Here is a 16,796-nt window from a genome sequence, read left to right on the forward strand (position 1 = left end):
TTGGCAGGGCTGGGATTGCCTTCACAATTTTTGGGTTGGACTTCCTCCTGGAGGTCGAGCCTGCCTGGAGGTCGAGCTCGCCTGGAGGTCGAGCCTGGCCTGGAGGTCGACCCTGGCTGGAGGTCGACCCTGCCTGAAGGTCGAGCTCGCCTGGGGGGTCGAGCTCGGGTCGAGCCTGGCCTGGAAGTCGAGCCTGGCTGGAGGTCGAGCCTGGCCTGGAGGGCGAGTCTGGCTGGAGGTCGAGCCTGGCTTGGAGATCGAGCCTGCCTGGAGGTCGAGCTCGCCTGGAGGTCGAGCCTGCCTGGAGGTCGAGCCTGGCTGGAGGTCGAGCCGGGCCTGGGAGATCGAGCCTGCCTGGAGGTCGAGCCTGGCCTGGAGGTCGAGCCTGCCTGGAGGTCGAGCTCGCCTGGGGGTCGAGCTCGCCTGGAGGTCGAGCCTGCCTGGAGGTCGAGCCTGGCCTGGATGTCGAGCCCGCCTGGAGGTCGAGCTCGCCTGGAGGTCGAGCATGACCTGGAGGTCGAGCCTGGACGCCAAGATGAGAGGTCCCCTCAGGGGTGAGCTCGACTTGTCTTAATCCCGAGCTCTACTCTTTGGGCCGGGATTGCCATGCATCATCGCTTGAGTTGGGCCTTGACGTTTTTTAATATGGGAAAAATCTCACATAACACTAACTCAATTTAATAGATTATAATTCTTTGCTCTAGATTAAATATAATTTTATGATTTCTTAAATCTCTAAATATGTATATGTATCGCATTTTTATTAATTTTACTAAATACTATATTTGTTATTACTTATAGCAAGCAAGAGTTATTTAAAAAAAATATTTACCAAACTAGCACGATGAAAAGAATCACGAGCATCCCCTTAAAAAAAATTCACGAGCATCATTTGGCAATTTGCTTTTCAATTTGTAATACGGACAAAAACCCAAACGGATAATAATATTTTAATCTGAAAAAACTGCATGGCTAAGATTAACAGGAAACCAGTGGCTTAAGAAAACACAACTCACAAATCCCTATACTTCTCTCTCCATCGATGCGCTGCGACGCATCATACCTATGCGCGCGCCACGCGCCGGCGACGACAGAGCAGTGTCGCAGGCGCGGCGCGTATAGGTGCTCCCTCGGTGCCGATGACGGCGCGTCGTCGCTGTCCACTCGATCGTACGGACGGCCGTTGTTTAATCCCGTGAGGCTCGCCCCACTGGACGTCCCTGGTCCCGAGATCACCCGCCGCTGGATCCAAACCCATCAGCCCCTCGCTTCTACAGGTAATACATACATGTGTGTGTATAGTGTATTCCATCATCAATTTGGTTTCACTTTCAATAGCCGAGAGGCTCTTTTTATTTTTATTTTTTATTTTTTTATGAGTGGTGTTTGCAATGAGGACTTATTTATTTATTTTTTTTTTATCTAATTGACTATTAAATGTATAAATGTTCATAAAAAAAATGAAAATTCAGATGATTGAGGATCCGAATTTTCATATGTGCGTCTTTTTTATTTGATGAATTATGTAATATATTAAGTTTTGTTATGAGTATTGTTAAGTTATAAATGCTTGATATGACTATATTAGACTACGTTTTTATAAGATATTATTACACCTACTAAAACGGTTCTAAACGACATGAACACTTAAACATGGAAGCAAAAAAATTCGAGTTACCTCCCACCAGCAACGAAGCCGGGAATCTAGATTAAGAGGGCTAATTTACAATAAAAAATTCAGGGGGGCTGATTTGTAATTTTTGAGGGTAGAAAAATGTAAAAATAAAATAAAAAATGGGCAAAAAGTGCAAATTTTTTTTTTGAGGGGCTATAACCCCCTCTCACTCCCATGTGGCTTCGTGCCTGCCTCCCACCATTGTTGCATTTTACCGATGAGCTTCGGGTTCTGGCAAATTAATATTGTGGACCATCAATGGGCAGTATTACGATCCCACGATCGTAGGAAACTTTCATTTTTCGGCCATTAACTTTCGCGCGATTTTGTCCTCGAATTAGTGGGTCAACTTTGATCTATATGGACCATCATAATGGAGAGAATATTTCTTATTGACATCGCGTTCTAAAGAATCTATCCTTACATTTGGTGCCCTGGAAAGTGTTAAACTTTTTATTTTCTAATGGTGTTATTCGAAATGAGATGTGATTGTTGGTTTGGTTGACTGACTCTATGGTTGTGCACAAGCAGAGAGATTTACGATTGCGTCGTATAATATTTTGGGGGACAGAAACGCGCTCACGCACAGAGATCTTTACGCGGACGTGCCTTATTTTTACTTGAAATGGGGTCGAAGGAAAAGGGTCATCTGTGAAGAGCTCGTTGGTTGGAGCCCCGATATCATGTGCCTTCAAGTAAGGCATTTTCATCGAGTTTTTTAATCTTTCGTTTCTTTATACGTAATGAAGTTTCAGAGTCGAGTATAGGTGAATTTGGAACTCTCTGTATCTATTTTTGATGATTTATTTTCTTCAGGAAGTGGACAAGTTCTTTGACATCAAGAATGTCTTGGCCAAGGCCGGTTATGATGGTCTATACAAGGTCAGATCTTTTTGCTTGAGCAATCGGGTATATCTATCGTATGTGCTGCTGAAGAGTATTAGTGCCTTTTTATTTTTATTTTTTTTAACATTGATATTAAGATGATATTCATGCGATGGTTATATTAAAGGGTTTTCTAGATATATGGCAATATGAAAACTCAAATTTTTGCTGTATACTTTTGATAAATTTTAAGTAAATAGCTACGAGACTTTGTTAACAAATCCAAAAAGACATTAATAACGGTAAATAAACCATTAGACTCCAAGGGCATAAATGGAATGTTAAAAACGTCCAAACAATGTCACATCATCATAATGGTTATTTATTTAAAATTTAAAAAAATTGACTATTTAGCAAATTTCTAAATTTTAGTGGTTTAGTTACTTAATATTTTGTATATGGTATATTAAATGACAGAGACGCACTGGGGACACCGTTGATGGCTGTGCTACGTTTTGGAAAGCAGACAAGTATGAAACTTAAAATTTGTCGCATTTTTTCATGCTAAAAAATTACAGTGATGTTTTATTCGAAATGGTGTTAAATATTTTTCACCTTTATTTGTTTGCTTCAATATTTTTATTTTTATTTTTTTCAGATTCCAATTGTTAGACGTAGAAAACATTGAGTTCAAGGGCCTTGGACTTCGTGACAATGTTGCACAACTATCTGTTTTTAAGGTAAAGCTCTTAAAACATTTTTTTAGCGGTTGGGTTTTTTTTTTTGGCCCTGAAGAGATTTATCCATCAATGATTTCCTCTATGGTGAGTTGACTAGTGTTGTAGAGAACAAACTCCACGGATTGTATATCATTAGAGCAAAGAGCAAAAATATAGAAATGATCATGCTGTATTTGCTTATGTGCGATTTCATTGCTGCCTTGTTTTCACACAAACACTGGAAATGGAAAATCTGCTTGATCTTCTAGTATTCATTAGATACAGTAAATTTCACATACTTTGATTGGTGGTATTGCTCTGCATCTTATTAGTCTAGTCTAGACATCCATATTTTCCAAGTGATAGTAGGAGCTCTGTAACAAGGATTGTAATTCCGGTTATTTTACGAAAATGCCAAAAAAATTAAGAGAAATTTAATTTTCCGATTCGAAACTTTGGTTAGAATTTCCTAAATATCTCCGGTTTCGTCAACGAAAATTCGCATTTTGGCATAAAATGCAATAAACAATTTTTCCAGAATTTTGGATTATTTGCATTTTGGTAAACTTTGCAAACATTAATTATAAACTGTGACATTTTTTTTTGCAACTAATTTCGGTGCACGCAGGCAGATGTGCAAAGATGCGTCGAGAAGAGTCGTGATCGGTAACATTCACGTTCTTTATAATCCAAATCGTGGAGAGGTTAAATTGGGTCAGGTTAGTCTTTATTTTGTGTCTCTTTCCAAACCTCTCTCCCATTATATTCATTTTTCATTTTAAAAAACCAACCGGGTTCGGTTCTTTCTATTTTGCGCGCGCGCGTGCACATACATACATATATATATACATATATATATATATATATATATATATATATATATATATATATATTCTCTAGTGATAATTCAAGAGAGAGTGAGTTGGCAAACCATAGTTATGTATCTGATATTGGTTTTTTTTTTTATTCCTAGACTAAGTAACTTGATGTTTAATGAATAAAGCTCGTGTTAAACAACGATACAGTCTTGTTTTAGTCATACATTTTATGATTTTTTTTTTCTTATAATGTCCAGGGGTTTCCTATATTGGTTACATAGTGATTTATTCATTTTTTTTTTTTTAAGATTCGTCATCTGATGTCAAAGGCACATGCCCTTTCAGAGAAATGGGGTAACACACCTGTTCTTCTTGCTGGTGATTTCAATTTCACTCCTCAGGTCTGATATTCTTATACATAGTTAGTTAATCACACACACTCTTTTTTATTTATTTATTTATTTATTAATCTATTCTTTCTTGCTGATACACAGAGTGCAATATACAAGTTCATGAGATCATCTGAGGTGAGCTACACTGTACTGCAATTTTTTTTTTTAATATAATTAAAGACACAAAGAAATGGTTTATAATTGTAGCTGAATATCACGCCATACGACAGAAGAGAGCTATCCGGACAACGGAAGTGTCACCCTTCACAAGTTCTCGGCTTCAATAAAGAAATTAGCAATCCGATCAGTTTGATAGAGGGGTATATCTTTTTTAAATTAATTAACAAATAAGAGATCTTACTAGTTAATTTTCACTACTTATTATAATCAGAAGTCTTAAAAACAGAATACCTCAGTCTAATGACGTGTTGTGTTTTGAACGGGATGTTATCACAGCCTTATGAAAAACGGTTGGACAGAAGAGGAGATTATGGTTGCAACGGGTAATTCGGAGCGCTCTGTCGTTGTTAATCCTTTAAACCTTAACAGTTCTTACGCGGCCGTGAAGGTATTTAACTTAAAATATGTTATAAGTAACTATTTCTAATTCAAAATATGAAATATCATGATTCATAACTTAAGTACCTGATTTTAACATATCGATTGTTTGTAAAATTTTACCTTTTTTTCTTTCAAAAAATTAGGTAATTAGTCAACTAAAACTTTTGAGATTGCTATATAGCCAACGTTTCGTAAATATTAGGTAAATAGCCACAAACATGACGTGGCATGCCCTTTCATTGAAATAAAATAGTGGGGTATTTATGTCAATTTACGTGTGATTTACATTGACATGGCTATTAACCTAAGATTTACGAAACGCTTGTTATATAGCAATGTGAAAATGTAAATATGATTATATACCTAATGGACCCCTTTTTTTTTTCCTTCTCGTTTCTTATTCTTTAGATTCATATTTAGTTTTTAAAACTGAAATTCTGATTAGTTGCAATGGCAAGATGTCGCACACAATGTGTTGACAATGTGTCCGACAACTTGCTTGAACACAGATATGGATAAACAACAAAAAGTGCAGTAAACAAAGTACACAGGATATGGTTACCCAGTTCGGTGAAACACACCTACATCTGGGGGCACGCTGCCAGTGGAAAGGATTTTCACTATCTTATAGTCAATAGCACACACAAGGTTATATCTGATTACAATCAACAAATCAATAAAACCTAGAGACTATTACTACCAGTGATCACCTAGACAGGGACTCCCCCTGAATTTGAGCTACGTCTCAATTCTACCCTTCGAGCAACCTCCTGGCTCGGATGACCTTCAGTCTTCAGTAGTACGTGAACCTTCAATCACGAAAAGCACAAGAACTCAAATCTCACATACACTCAATCTGTAGAATAGTGTTTGAGAGAATACACCACTTAAAACCAAAACACACAGCCTCCCAGTCCGCCGGTCTTGCACGTCTAAGAGCTCTGAGTGTTTGATCAAAAGTGTCCAGGCTGCTAAGGGAGAGCATACGGCTTTTATAGCAGCAGGACAATCCTGGAAGATATCTCGGGTTTCCTTACCCGGCCTCATGCGAATATCACAAAGTAAAGACTCCATCAAAGTGAATATTCGTGCAATGAAGATAACAACGGAGGATATCTTGTAATGAAGGCTCCAGCGAGACAGATATCTTGTAATGAAGACAACAGCGAGGCAATAACACAGCAATAAGTCGCCAGCGAAGCAAACAGACGAAACTGGAAACTTGCCTGAAATACTGTCTGCACACATGAGGAAAGATGTCAATCCAGAAGATGAAACATAACACCCGACATCTTTCCATACCACTTGCACTAAAAAATAAAGCCAACAAAACAACGTAACAACAATCTCCCCCTTTGGCTATTTTTTAGGCAAGCATTTCCAGGACCAGTTCTCATACAAGCGTCAAAACCAGAAAGAGAGTCAAAATAAATGACCGACCTCATGACGCCTCTCCCCCTGATTGCCTCAAAAAGATACCAAAAGCAAGGATCGACCAACACAGAGGGAGGAACAAAAGCCTGAAAAGGGAATGAGAACTAGGAAAACAACATATCATTCAGCAGAAAAAGTACGATAGAGCTGTCTTACAAACCATCCAAAAACAAACCAAATCAGTCTGAAGCACAGAAGCATGCCAAGAAACCAACATAAAGGTGTCTAAAAAGAGGTTAGATGTTACAGACCAAAAAAAACATTAACCAGAGGGATTAGAGACATCGTTGGCAAGAGAACTTTGAGAGTCGCTGCTGACAGCATCTTCTGAGTCTTGTTCATCAGGACACGTAGAGGGACTTGGTTGAGAAGTGGAAGCACCATCCATGGCAGAAGGAAGAGTCATGACAGAGATAAGACGCTCACACGCAGTCTTTCTACGAGAAGAGATTGCAATGACTTCCTTAAGAGCAGCAACTTCTTCCAACAAACCCTTGATGATATCGCTCTTGGCATTTTCTGACAGGGGAGCCACTTTGATGGTACCACCAGCCGGGACAGATGTTGCGACAGAAGGCATGACAAGGTCCCTGACATGTTTCCCTTCAAACAACTTAGGACTGAAAGAGAGTTCACTGGGAGGTTTACCTGCAACATCGTCAGCCCTGAGCAGATCCTTCTTCTGAGCAACCAGCAAGCCAGACAAGAGCGAAGGGAAGCCAATAGGAAGCTTTCCTGCATAGGACTTAGCATGCTTCGCCAGGTGACTGAAAACAAACTCCCCAAAGTCGAAGGACGCCCGAGTACCAATCTGGAAAATGAGGCATGCCAGGTCGGAGTTGATACTGGAGCCGTGAGAGGAAGGGGCCCAATTTGCAATCCCAATTCTGTACAGAACAGAATACTTCGCCGAGAGATCTGAGGAAGGCAGGGAACCCTTGGTGGGCCAAGTCTTCTTATCATCGTTAGTGAGTTTTTTGGCAACCTCATCCAAGGAAGGAAGTCGATCAGCAGTGACAATTTTTCCTCTACCCAGAAACTCGTTGATGGCAGTGGATGATATATCAAAGCAATGGCCACGAACATAGACTTTCCCAAACTCAGGGTGATGGGGCTGATCAATCTCAGAGGACAGATTCACAACGCACTCTTTCACCAGTCTGGGATAATAAGGACCGATCCCAGTGACAATTTTCCCAATTTGAGCGTCGGACAAGAGTTCCATGATCACATCAATTTTCAGGGCCTCTTTAGACAATTCTTTTTCCGGAAAAATGGATCTGTGATAGACATACCTCCATTTTCTGACATGATCTTCCTCATGGAAGGAGACATTGTCTAGAGGAGCGGCGGGGACATCCTTGGGAAGCTTTTGGCCTCCGACAGTTTTCCTGGAGATGAGAGATACCCCTTCAGGACGGGCAACATCTTCTTCCTCTTCAAAGTCTTTCAGGACATCTGGAATTGTCTCTTCAACAGACTTTCCCTTCAGCCTTTTCTTGTTCAAACCCATCTTTACCGGTTTCTTCATCTTCTTTTTAGCCGGGATGGTAGTGGGAGCAGCTTCTTCCACCAGCTTTCTTTTCTTCTTTTTCTTCTCTGAGAGAAGAGTGCCTAGACACACATCATCATCTTTCTGAATTTTCTTTTTCAGAGAAGCAAGGATATCTTCTCCAACATCCTAGATAGGGTTGGACGTTCTTTCTTGCCTCTGAGAAGATGTAGGCACATTTTGCGAAACATCTTTACTTAAGCCTAACATGCCCCCAATGGCATCTTCAGGAGTAGGCTCTTGAGGCAGCGAAACCCTATCAATAGAAGAGGCAGAGACAATTGGATTACCTATCACAACCTTGTGAGGGCTTTCGACGGGGGAAACACCGGATGGGGTTTCTTCTTCAGGATCATCAACACTTCTTCTTTCTTCCTCAGACGAGCTGCTGGAACTAGCTTCTCCTGTGATGTCTGTGATGGAGAGAGCAGCTTTCTTCAGAATTGTGCGTCTGGCGGCAGATAGAGATGGATTCTCAGGTGGGACTGATGACCCAGCGATCGCACCTCCGGTCTGACCATCGGCGCGTATGCTGGGTTTCAGACCACGAACCCTAACTCTATGCATGTTGCTCTCAGCACTGGGCTTTCTTGTCCCGACATTTTTCTTCCTCATTGTGGCTTTGACTTTTCCAGAGGGAGTAGAGGTACTGATCCCGCTTCTTGTACCCACCATTTTGGAAAAATAAATAAGAAAACTGCCACAAGAAAAATGGGTAAGAAAGTAGATTTGGGAAACAAATCTTAAGAGCGAAGAAGTATAAGAAATTTCGAAATTCAAACAGGAAATAACTTCCCCTTCTTTTTCGGAAAAGTAACCGTCTGCATGAGCGAGAGCATGGCAAGAAAAACGACGTCGCAACTTCAAGTGAGCCTTGAACGTTCCTAGGCCCTGAGAGACAACACTTGGCAATATAGCCCGGCAAATCAGTCGAATGAGCCAACCAGAAACATGGGCCCATGAGAGAAATAACACACCAGTAACACGAACAAGAGTCAGCGAAGGATTAGCGCAAAAGTTAAGACCAAACAATCCTTCGATAAACAATAATTGCTATTGATCAATAACACATAACCCAAGAGAAGATCTGAGATTTTCAAACCGGTTAGCATCCAAAGCCTTGGTGAAAATGTCTGCAAGCTATTTCTCGGTGTGAATGTATTCGAGTTTGATCTTCTTTTCTTCCACAAGATCTCGAATAAAATGATGTCTGATCTCAATATGCTTGGTCTTACTGTGTTGAACAGGATTCTTTGAGATGTTGATGGCGCTAATGTTGTCGCAGAATAATGTCATGACATCTTGTCCAACATCATACTCAGCGAGCATCTGTTTCATCCAGAGAAGCTGAGTGCAACTACTCCCAGCAGCGATGTATTCAGCCTCAGCTGTGGACAAGGAAACACAGTTTTGCTTCTTGCTGAACCAAGAGATGAGATTGTTTCCAAGGTAGAAACATCCACCAGAAGTACTCTTTCTATCAACCGTGCTACCTGCCCAGTCAGCATCACAGTATCCCACAAGCGTAGAAGAAGTATCATAGGTATATAGTAAACCGAAATCAGCAGTACCTGAGATGTACCTTATGATTCGCTTGGCTTGAGCCAGATGACTAGCTTTGGGATTGGCTTGATAGCGCGCACAAACACCTACTGAGTAGGCTATGTCTGGTCGGCTGGCAGTGAGATAAAGAAGACTGCCAATGATGCTCCTGTAGAGACTTTGATCAACAGATTCTCCATGCTCATCCTTAGTGAGTTTGATGTGAGTAGCGGCCGGGGTCCGCTTGTGAGAGGATTTCTCCAGGCCAAACTTTTTCACCAAGTTTTTGGCATACTTACTTTGGGAAAGGAAGATACCATCATTCATTTGTTTGATCTGAAAGCCCAGAAAGTAGTTTAATTCGCCGACCATACTCATCTCAAATTCTGACTGCATTTGTCGAACAAAAAGATCCACCATCTTGCTTGACATTCCTCCAAAGACGATGTCGTCAACATAAATCTGAGTTATCATGAGATTGCCATTCTCTTTTTTCACGAACAACGTCTTGTCAACGCCACCTCGAGTATACCCATTCTGCACAAGAAATTGGGTCAGTCTTTCATACCATGCACGAGGGGCCTGCTTAAAGCCGTAGATAGCTTTTCTGAGTTTGTAGACATGTTGTGGAGAGCTGGGATCTGTAAACCCTTTTGGTTGAGCTACATAAACTTCCTCATTCAGGTACCCATTGAGGAAAGCACTCTTAACATCCATCTGATAGAGCTTGAATTGCAGGTGACACGAGATTCCAAGCAAGAGTCTGATAGCTTCTAGTCTCGCAACAGGGGCAAAGGTTTCATCAAAATCAACGCCTTCCACCTGTGAATAGCCCTGCGCCACAAGTCTAGCTTTGTTCCGCGTTATATTACCATGTTCATCAGATTTATTCTTAAAAATCCATTTAGTCCCAATGACATTTACATTGTCAGGCTTGGGGACCAGTTCCCAGACTTGGTTTCTTTGAAACTGAACCAGTTCTTCTTGCATAGCATTAACCCAGTATTCATCATCAATAGCCTCGTTAACATTTTTTGGTTCAATCTTAGAGACGAAGCAGATATTACCAATCATTTCCCGGTAGTTAACAGGAGGTTTTGGACGAGTCTTTATTCCTTCATTGATTTCGCCAATCACCTCATGAGCAGGATGATTTTTCTGAATTCTTCGAGAGGGGACTCTCTGTTCAGTCTCAGGAGGGGAGCCTTCATCTGAAACAATGTCGCTAACTTTGTCATCAGCATCAGTCCTGACATTTGGATTTCCAGTGGAGATGTCGTCCAAGGGGTTATCAGCATCTGTCCTGACATCTGGGTTACTGGGAAAAACTTCATCCTCATCATTAGGACTGTTAGTAGCATCATGATCATCATCATTTATCACCACATTTATTGATTCCATTATAGTCTTAGTGCGTTTGTTAAAAACACGGTATGCACGACTATTTCTAGAGTATCCAAAGAATATACCTTCATCACTTTTCGGGTCAAATTTACGCCGTGGATCCCTGTCAGCAAGAATATAACACACCGAACCAAAGACATGGAAGTATTTCACATTTGGCTTTCTCCCCCTCCATATTTCATAATGAGTGCTGGAAGTACCTGGACGAATAGTAACTCTATTGTGAATATGGCAGGCAGTATTGAGAGCTTCAGCCCAGAAATGTGGTGGAATATTCTTGGCCAACATCATTACTCTAGCCATCTCCTGAAGGGTTCGATTTTTCCTTTCAACAATTCCATTTTGTTGAGGTGTGATAGGAGCTGAGAACTCATGTGCTATCCCTTCTTCAGTACAAAACTTAGCAAAGCTCATGTTCTCAAATTCCCTCCCATGATCACTCCGAATTCTGATCACTTTGCCTATACTCTCTCCTTTTTCTCTCTGAACCTTCTTACAAAGAGCTTCAAAAACAGCAAAAGTGTCAGATTTTTCACGAATAAAATCAACCCAAGTGTACCTGGAGTAGTCATCCACACAGACGAACACATATCTCTTCCCTCCAAGGCTCTCGACCTGCATCGGTCCCATCAGGTCCATGTGGAGAAGTTCCAGAACCCGAGATGTGGTAAGATGTTGCACCATCTTGTGGGACTTCTTGACCTGTTTCCCAATCTGGCACTTACCACAAATTTTACCTTCGACAGTCTTCAGGTTTGGGACACCGATGATATCATTCTCAGAGACAATTTTCTGCATACTTCTGAGATTTAGATGACCAAGCTTTTGATGCCACAGCTTGGTTTCATCAGCTTTGGTCAAGAGACACTTGCTGGTTGGTGCGGGGTTCCACATATAGCAGTTGTCACGAGATCTGTTTCCTCGCATAAGTTCATCCTGATCTTCATTAATCACCACACACTTATCACGAGTAAAGTTGACATGCAAATTCAGATCACAAAGTTGACTAATACTAATGAGATTAGCAGTGAGTCATTCTACCAACAAAGCCTCAGTCAAACAGGACATACCAGGATAGTTTAACTGACCTTTACCCACAATTTTGGCTTTGACTCCATCTCCAAAGGTAACATGGCAGTTGGAGTAAGGTTTTACGTTGGTCAGAAAGGTGTGATCCCCAGTCATGTGACGAGAACAGCCACTGTCGAAGTACCAGTCATTCCCGGTGGAAGCACTCAGAGAGGTGTAGGCAATATTGGCACGATAAGAGGTATTCTTCACTCTCCATTCCAGCCGAGTAGCAGGTTGTTGATGAGAAGAGACATTTCTGTGGATGGACCTGTGTTGACGGACATTTCTCCCATACAAACGATAGCAGAAAGGACGGATATGTCCATTTCTTCCACAATAATGGCATACCCAGCGAGGTCTGTTGACAGGAGACCTGTTTGGTCCAGATTGATGATATCGAGAAATGTCATGAAATTTGTTGTTACCAGATGGTTGAGGCAAGTTTCGTGACATCTGGCTAGTCTGCTTTTGAGGAACGAACGTAGTCTGGGATGATGAAGCTCCATGGGTATATCCAAGTCCCTTCATGTTCTTCGCGGGTTTGCCGATGGTGAGGATTTTGTCAAGACTGTTAGTCCCAGAATTCAGCATTCTAACAGTTTTAGTCATGTGCTCGAGTTCGCCATTCAGACGACTGACTTCCTTCTTTTATCCACAATAGTCTCCAGAAGTCTTGCTTTATCTTCAGTCAGGGTAAAGATGAGAGCACCCTGTTTGTCTAGAATCTGAGATTCCTCAACCCATTTGGTATGAAGGGTATTGTAGGCTTCATTCATAGCATCGTCAGATAGTTCATCATCAAGAACATATTTCTGAGAGCATTCACCAAATTCATTAGTAGACTCATGAGTATGAACAGAAGCAGTAAAGGCTACAAAATTACTTATCTGATCTGAGTCGCTCTCTTCATCTTCTTCATCCGAAAGAGTAGCGTTGTATCCCTTTTTTTGTTTCTTGAGGAAGTTGGGACACTCCTTCTGAATATGTCCAAATCCTTCACACTCGTGGCACTGAATGCCTTTGCCTTTCCCAGATCGTTCACCACTTTTACTATTCCTGTGAGGATAAGTATTTTTCTGGAAACGTTGTTGGAAGTTGTCATTGACATCTTGTGAGACATTTTTCTCATTCATCTGATTGAGTCTTTTCATGACCCTGCCATAGTTTTTTGCAAGCATAGCAATAGTATCATCAATATCATTGTCAGAGTCTGAATATACCTGATCCCTTGGTTCATGAACAGAACTTTTGAGGGCCATCCCTCTTTGTTTCTTTTCCACCTTAGGAAGAGAGAGTTCAAATGTCATGAGAGATCCCATTAGTTCGTCGAATTTCAACGTTTTTAGGTCATGAACTTCCTCAATGGCCGTGATTTTCATCTTGAATCTGGAGCTCAAAGCTCTCAGGGTTTTTCGAACAAGATCTTCATCTGTCATGGGTTTTCCGAGAGAATATGATTCATTGGCGAGATCACGAATGCGAACGTTGAACTCAGCGACAGTTTCGTCCTCGAGCATCGTGAGAGCTTCAAAATTGGTTGTGAGGTACTGAAGTTTTTGTTCCCGGACCTTTGTAGTTCCCTCATAGGCAACAGCGAGAATTTCCCAGGCCTCTTTGGCAGTAGTGCAAGTATTTATCAACCTGAAAACATCTTTATCAACACCATTAAATATAGCATTGAGAGCACGGGAGTTACCAAGGGCCGCCTCATCTTCAGTGGGGGTCCAGTCTTTTTCCAGCTTGGTTCCAGTACGGGCTCCTTTGTCATCAGTAGTCACAGGAGCTTCCCACCCATGTATCACAGCTTTCCATGTTCGACTATCCAGGGACCTCAAGAAGGCGGTCATGCGTGCCTTCCAATATCCATAGTTGGTTCCGTCGAGTACTGGAGGGCGATTGACAGAACCTCCTTCTCGGGAACTATCCATAATAGGCAATCAGAAAGAAAATACAGGAAACCACCTAAGAGATCAAGGTGCCCGCTCTGATACCAATTGAAATTCTGATTAGTTGCAATGGCAAGATGTCGCACACAATGTGTTGACAATGTGTCCGACAACTTGCTTGAACACAGATATGGATAAACAACAAAAAAGTGCAGTAAACAAAGTACACAGGATATGGTTACCCAGTTCGGTGAAACACACCTACATCTGGGGGCACGCTGCCAGTGGAAAGGATTTTCACTATCTTATAGTCAATAGCACACACAAGGTTATATCTGATTACAATCAACAAATCAATAAAACCTAGAGACTATTACTACCAGTGATCACCTAGACAGGGACTCCCCCTGAATTTGAGCTCCGTCTCAATTCCACCCTTCGAGCAACCTCCTGGCTCGGATGACCTTCAGTCTTCAGTAGTACGTGAACCTTCAATCACGAAAAGCACAAGAACCCAAATCTCACATACACTCAATCTGTAGAATAGTGTTTGAGAGAATACACCACTTAAAACCAAAACACACAGCCTCCCAGTCCGCCGGTCTTGCACGTCTAAGAGCTCTGAGTGTTTGATCAAAAGTGTCCAGGCTGCTAAGGGAGAGCATACGGCTTTTATAGCAGCAAGACAATCCTGGAAGATATCTCGGGTTTCCTTACCCGGCCTCATGCGAATATCACAAAGTAAAGACTCCATCAAAGTGAATATTCGTGCAATGAAGATAGCAGCGGAGGATATCTTGTAATGAAGGCTCCAGCGAGGCAGATATCTTGTAATGAAGACAGCAGCGAGGCAATAACACAGCAATAAGTCGCCAGCGAAGCAAACAGACGAAACTGGAAACTTGCCTGAAATACTGTCTGCACACATGAGGAAAGATGTCAATCTAGAAGATGAAACATAACACCCGACATCTTTCCATACCACTTGCACTAAAAAATAAAGCCAACAAAACAACGTAACAACAAAAACGTATAATGTTCGTTCATTTTTTTTAAAGGAATAAAATGCAATGAAATTAGTTGTTTGATAGCTATTTTTCTTAGAAAATTAGTTTATGGACCAAAATGCCAATCGTGTAATAATTCAGCGCACTCAGAAAAAAAAAAAATCAAAGCGCAATATTTTTTGAACTGGCCGGTGCGAGTGGGCTCTGAGCCAGCCTCGATGGTCCGGTTACTATTGACACCTCGATGGAATGAGTGGCATCGAATAAAATTGTGTATGACTCAATTTTTTTTTTTTTTACACATTCAGGGTTGTAGAGAAACGCGGGACTCAATTGGTGAGCCCTTGGCCACTTCATATCATTCGAAATTTCTCGGCACTGTTGACTACATTTGGTGAGTATATATGACTCCGGTTCGGAGAATGATGAAATCATATGAGCTACTTTATTTATTCATTTATAAATTTTTGTTTTGCAGGTACACAAATGGTGTTTTGCCGACGAGAGTTTTAGACACTGTTTCCATGGACATGCTCAGGCAGACCGGCGGTCTTCCATGCACGGTTAGGCCAAAAATCATAAATAATTTGTTTATATCAAACAGCTTCCCAAAACAGTCAAGGAAAGATTCCTTGGATTGCAAGCTAACTCGAACACCAAAATCAAATACACAACACGCAAGATTTTATCCTGCCGACTATCAATGAAGAAGATTACAAGATAATCTCACACCCTAAACCCCGGAAAATCACAACCCGATTTCCTTTTACAAAAAACACTCTCAGTGTTTCCCTCTCTCTCTCTAAGATGTTCTCTCTCTCTCTCTTGTTGTTTCTGACTAACTAACCACTAACCCTCATCAAGTTCCACTTATATATCCATAGAACTTGATTTCCACAGTTGCTTAAGACCCAAGTAATAACCACCTAAGGCAATGTAACTGAAAACTGTTCCTGGACACTGCCTAAGACTAAGTACACTTATTACAACAAAGTCTAGATTACAACAGTTACAGGGTAAAGAATTTAGATCAATTACAACAATAATAAATAGGGAAAATAAGGACTCGCAATGAAATAATAAATGTTGAACCTAGTTTGTGTTTAATACTAATAAAAAGGTTCTCTTAAATTGCGATTTGTGTTTAAGAAGAGAAATCATGGTTCCAAATCAGAGTTGATTAATTTGTTTGATTGAATAACTTGAGTCAAATGTATATGTCCTTTGAACATTTGCGTGTTAATGTGACTCATTTTCTGGTGTTTTATTTTTATTTTTTTGATGTAGAAAGTAGGCAGTGACCATTTGGCGTTAGTGTCGGAGTTTGGCTTCGGTGTATGCACAAATGAAGGCGACAATTAAAATCACATATTCAGAAGCGCAGATAAATATTCAACAAGACTGGATTTGATAGTATAGAAAACAATATATATTTTTTTTTTGGAATAAACGTGGACGGCACCACGAAGAAGAAAACAATAATATTTTCGGAGGGCCTTTGTTTTACTTTGTCACACCCAGTGGCGGATCCAGAACTTGGAAGTAGGGGGGCCAAAATTCAATTTAGGCTGAAGAAAAAAAAAAAAAATTTAAGCCCGAAATTTTTTGCTTTGGGTGGGAGACAGGCTTCTTGAGGCTTGCACCTGGGTCCGCCCATGGTCACACCTTACATATATTACCGTGTCCTGTTTTCTTGTTTTTTCACTTCTAAAGCTATATTTGCCTTCTTGTCTGTAGAATTTGTTATTTATATATTTTTTTTAAAAGTTTATTAACTTGCATTACATGCTTAAGGTATGGCAAGATTTTGCCTATCATCAAGTACTTGGTGAACCATGTATAGATATTTTTTTTTAGCAAAATTGTTATCGAGAATCACCTCAAACAGTGGCGAACTTTGAGAATTGGAA

At 40.9% G+C, this 16,796-nt stretch overlaps 1 protein-coding gene across 1 annotated transcript; it reads left to right on the forward strand.

Moving 5' to 3' along the window:
• Positions 1-891: 891 nt before the first annotated feature.
• LOC149384116 (DNAse I-like superfamily protein) lies at positions 892-16,796 on the forward strand. Its single transcript, XM_089629589.1, has 13 exons — positions 892-1,277; positions 2,207-2,370; positions 2,492-2,557; positions 2,978-3,030; positions 3,159-3,240; positions 3,852-3,938; positions 4,346-4,438; positions 4,532-4,564; positions 4,637-4,749; positions 4,886-4,997; positions 15,195-15,280; positions 15,365-15,449; positions 16,174-16,796. The coding sequence occupies exons 1-13, from the start codon at positions 1,043-1,045 to the stop codon at positions 16,246-16,248; spliced, it is 1,284 nt and encodes a 427-aa protein (XP_089485715.1). The 5' UTR covers positions 892-1,042; the 3' UTR covers positions 16,249-16,796.

The sequence above is a fragment of the Urtica dioica genome, chromosome 10 (assembly GCF_054948205.1).
Source record: "Urtica dioica subsp. dioica isolate 48M chromosome 10, U.dioica_male_clone48M_v1_H2, whole genome shotgun sequence".
NCBI classification, from domain to species: domain Eukaryota; kingdom Viridiplantae; phylum Streptophyta; class Magnoliopsida; order Rosales; family Urticaceae; genus Urtica; species Urtica dioica.

Bases quoted from the DNA above. Each gene is read 5' to 3' on its own strand.
- LOC149384116 (XM_089629589.1), top strand. From the start codon at position 1,043: ATGCGCTGCGACGCATCATACCTATGCGCGCGCCACGCGCCGGCGACG. The intron at 2,558-2,977 runs GTCAGATCTTTT...ATTAAATGACAG, and splicing joins GTTATGATGGTCTATACAAG to AGACGCACTGGGGACACCGT. The intron at 3,939-4,345 runs GTTAGTCTTTAT...TTTTTTTTTAAG, and splicing joins GAGAGGTTAAATTGGGTCAG to ATTCGTCATCTGATGTCAAA.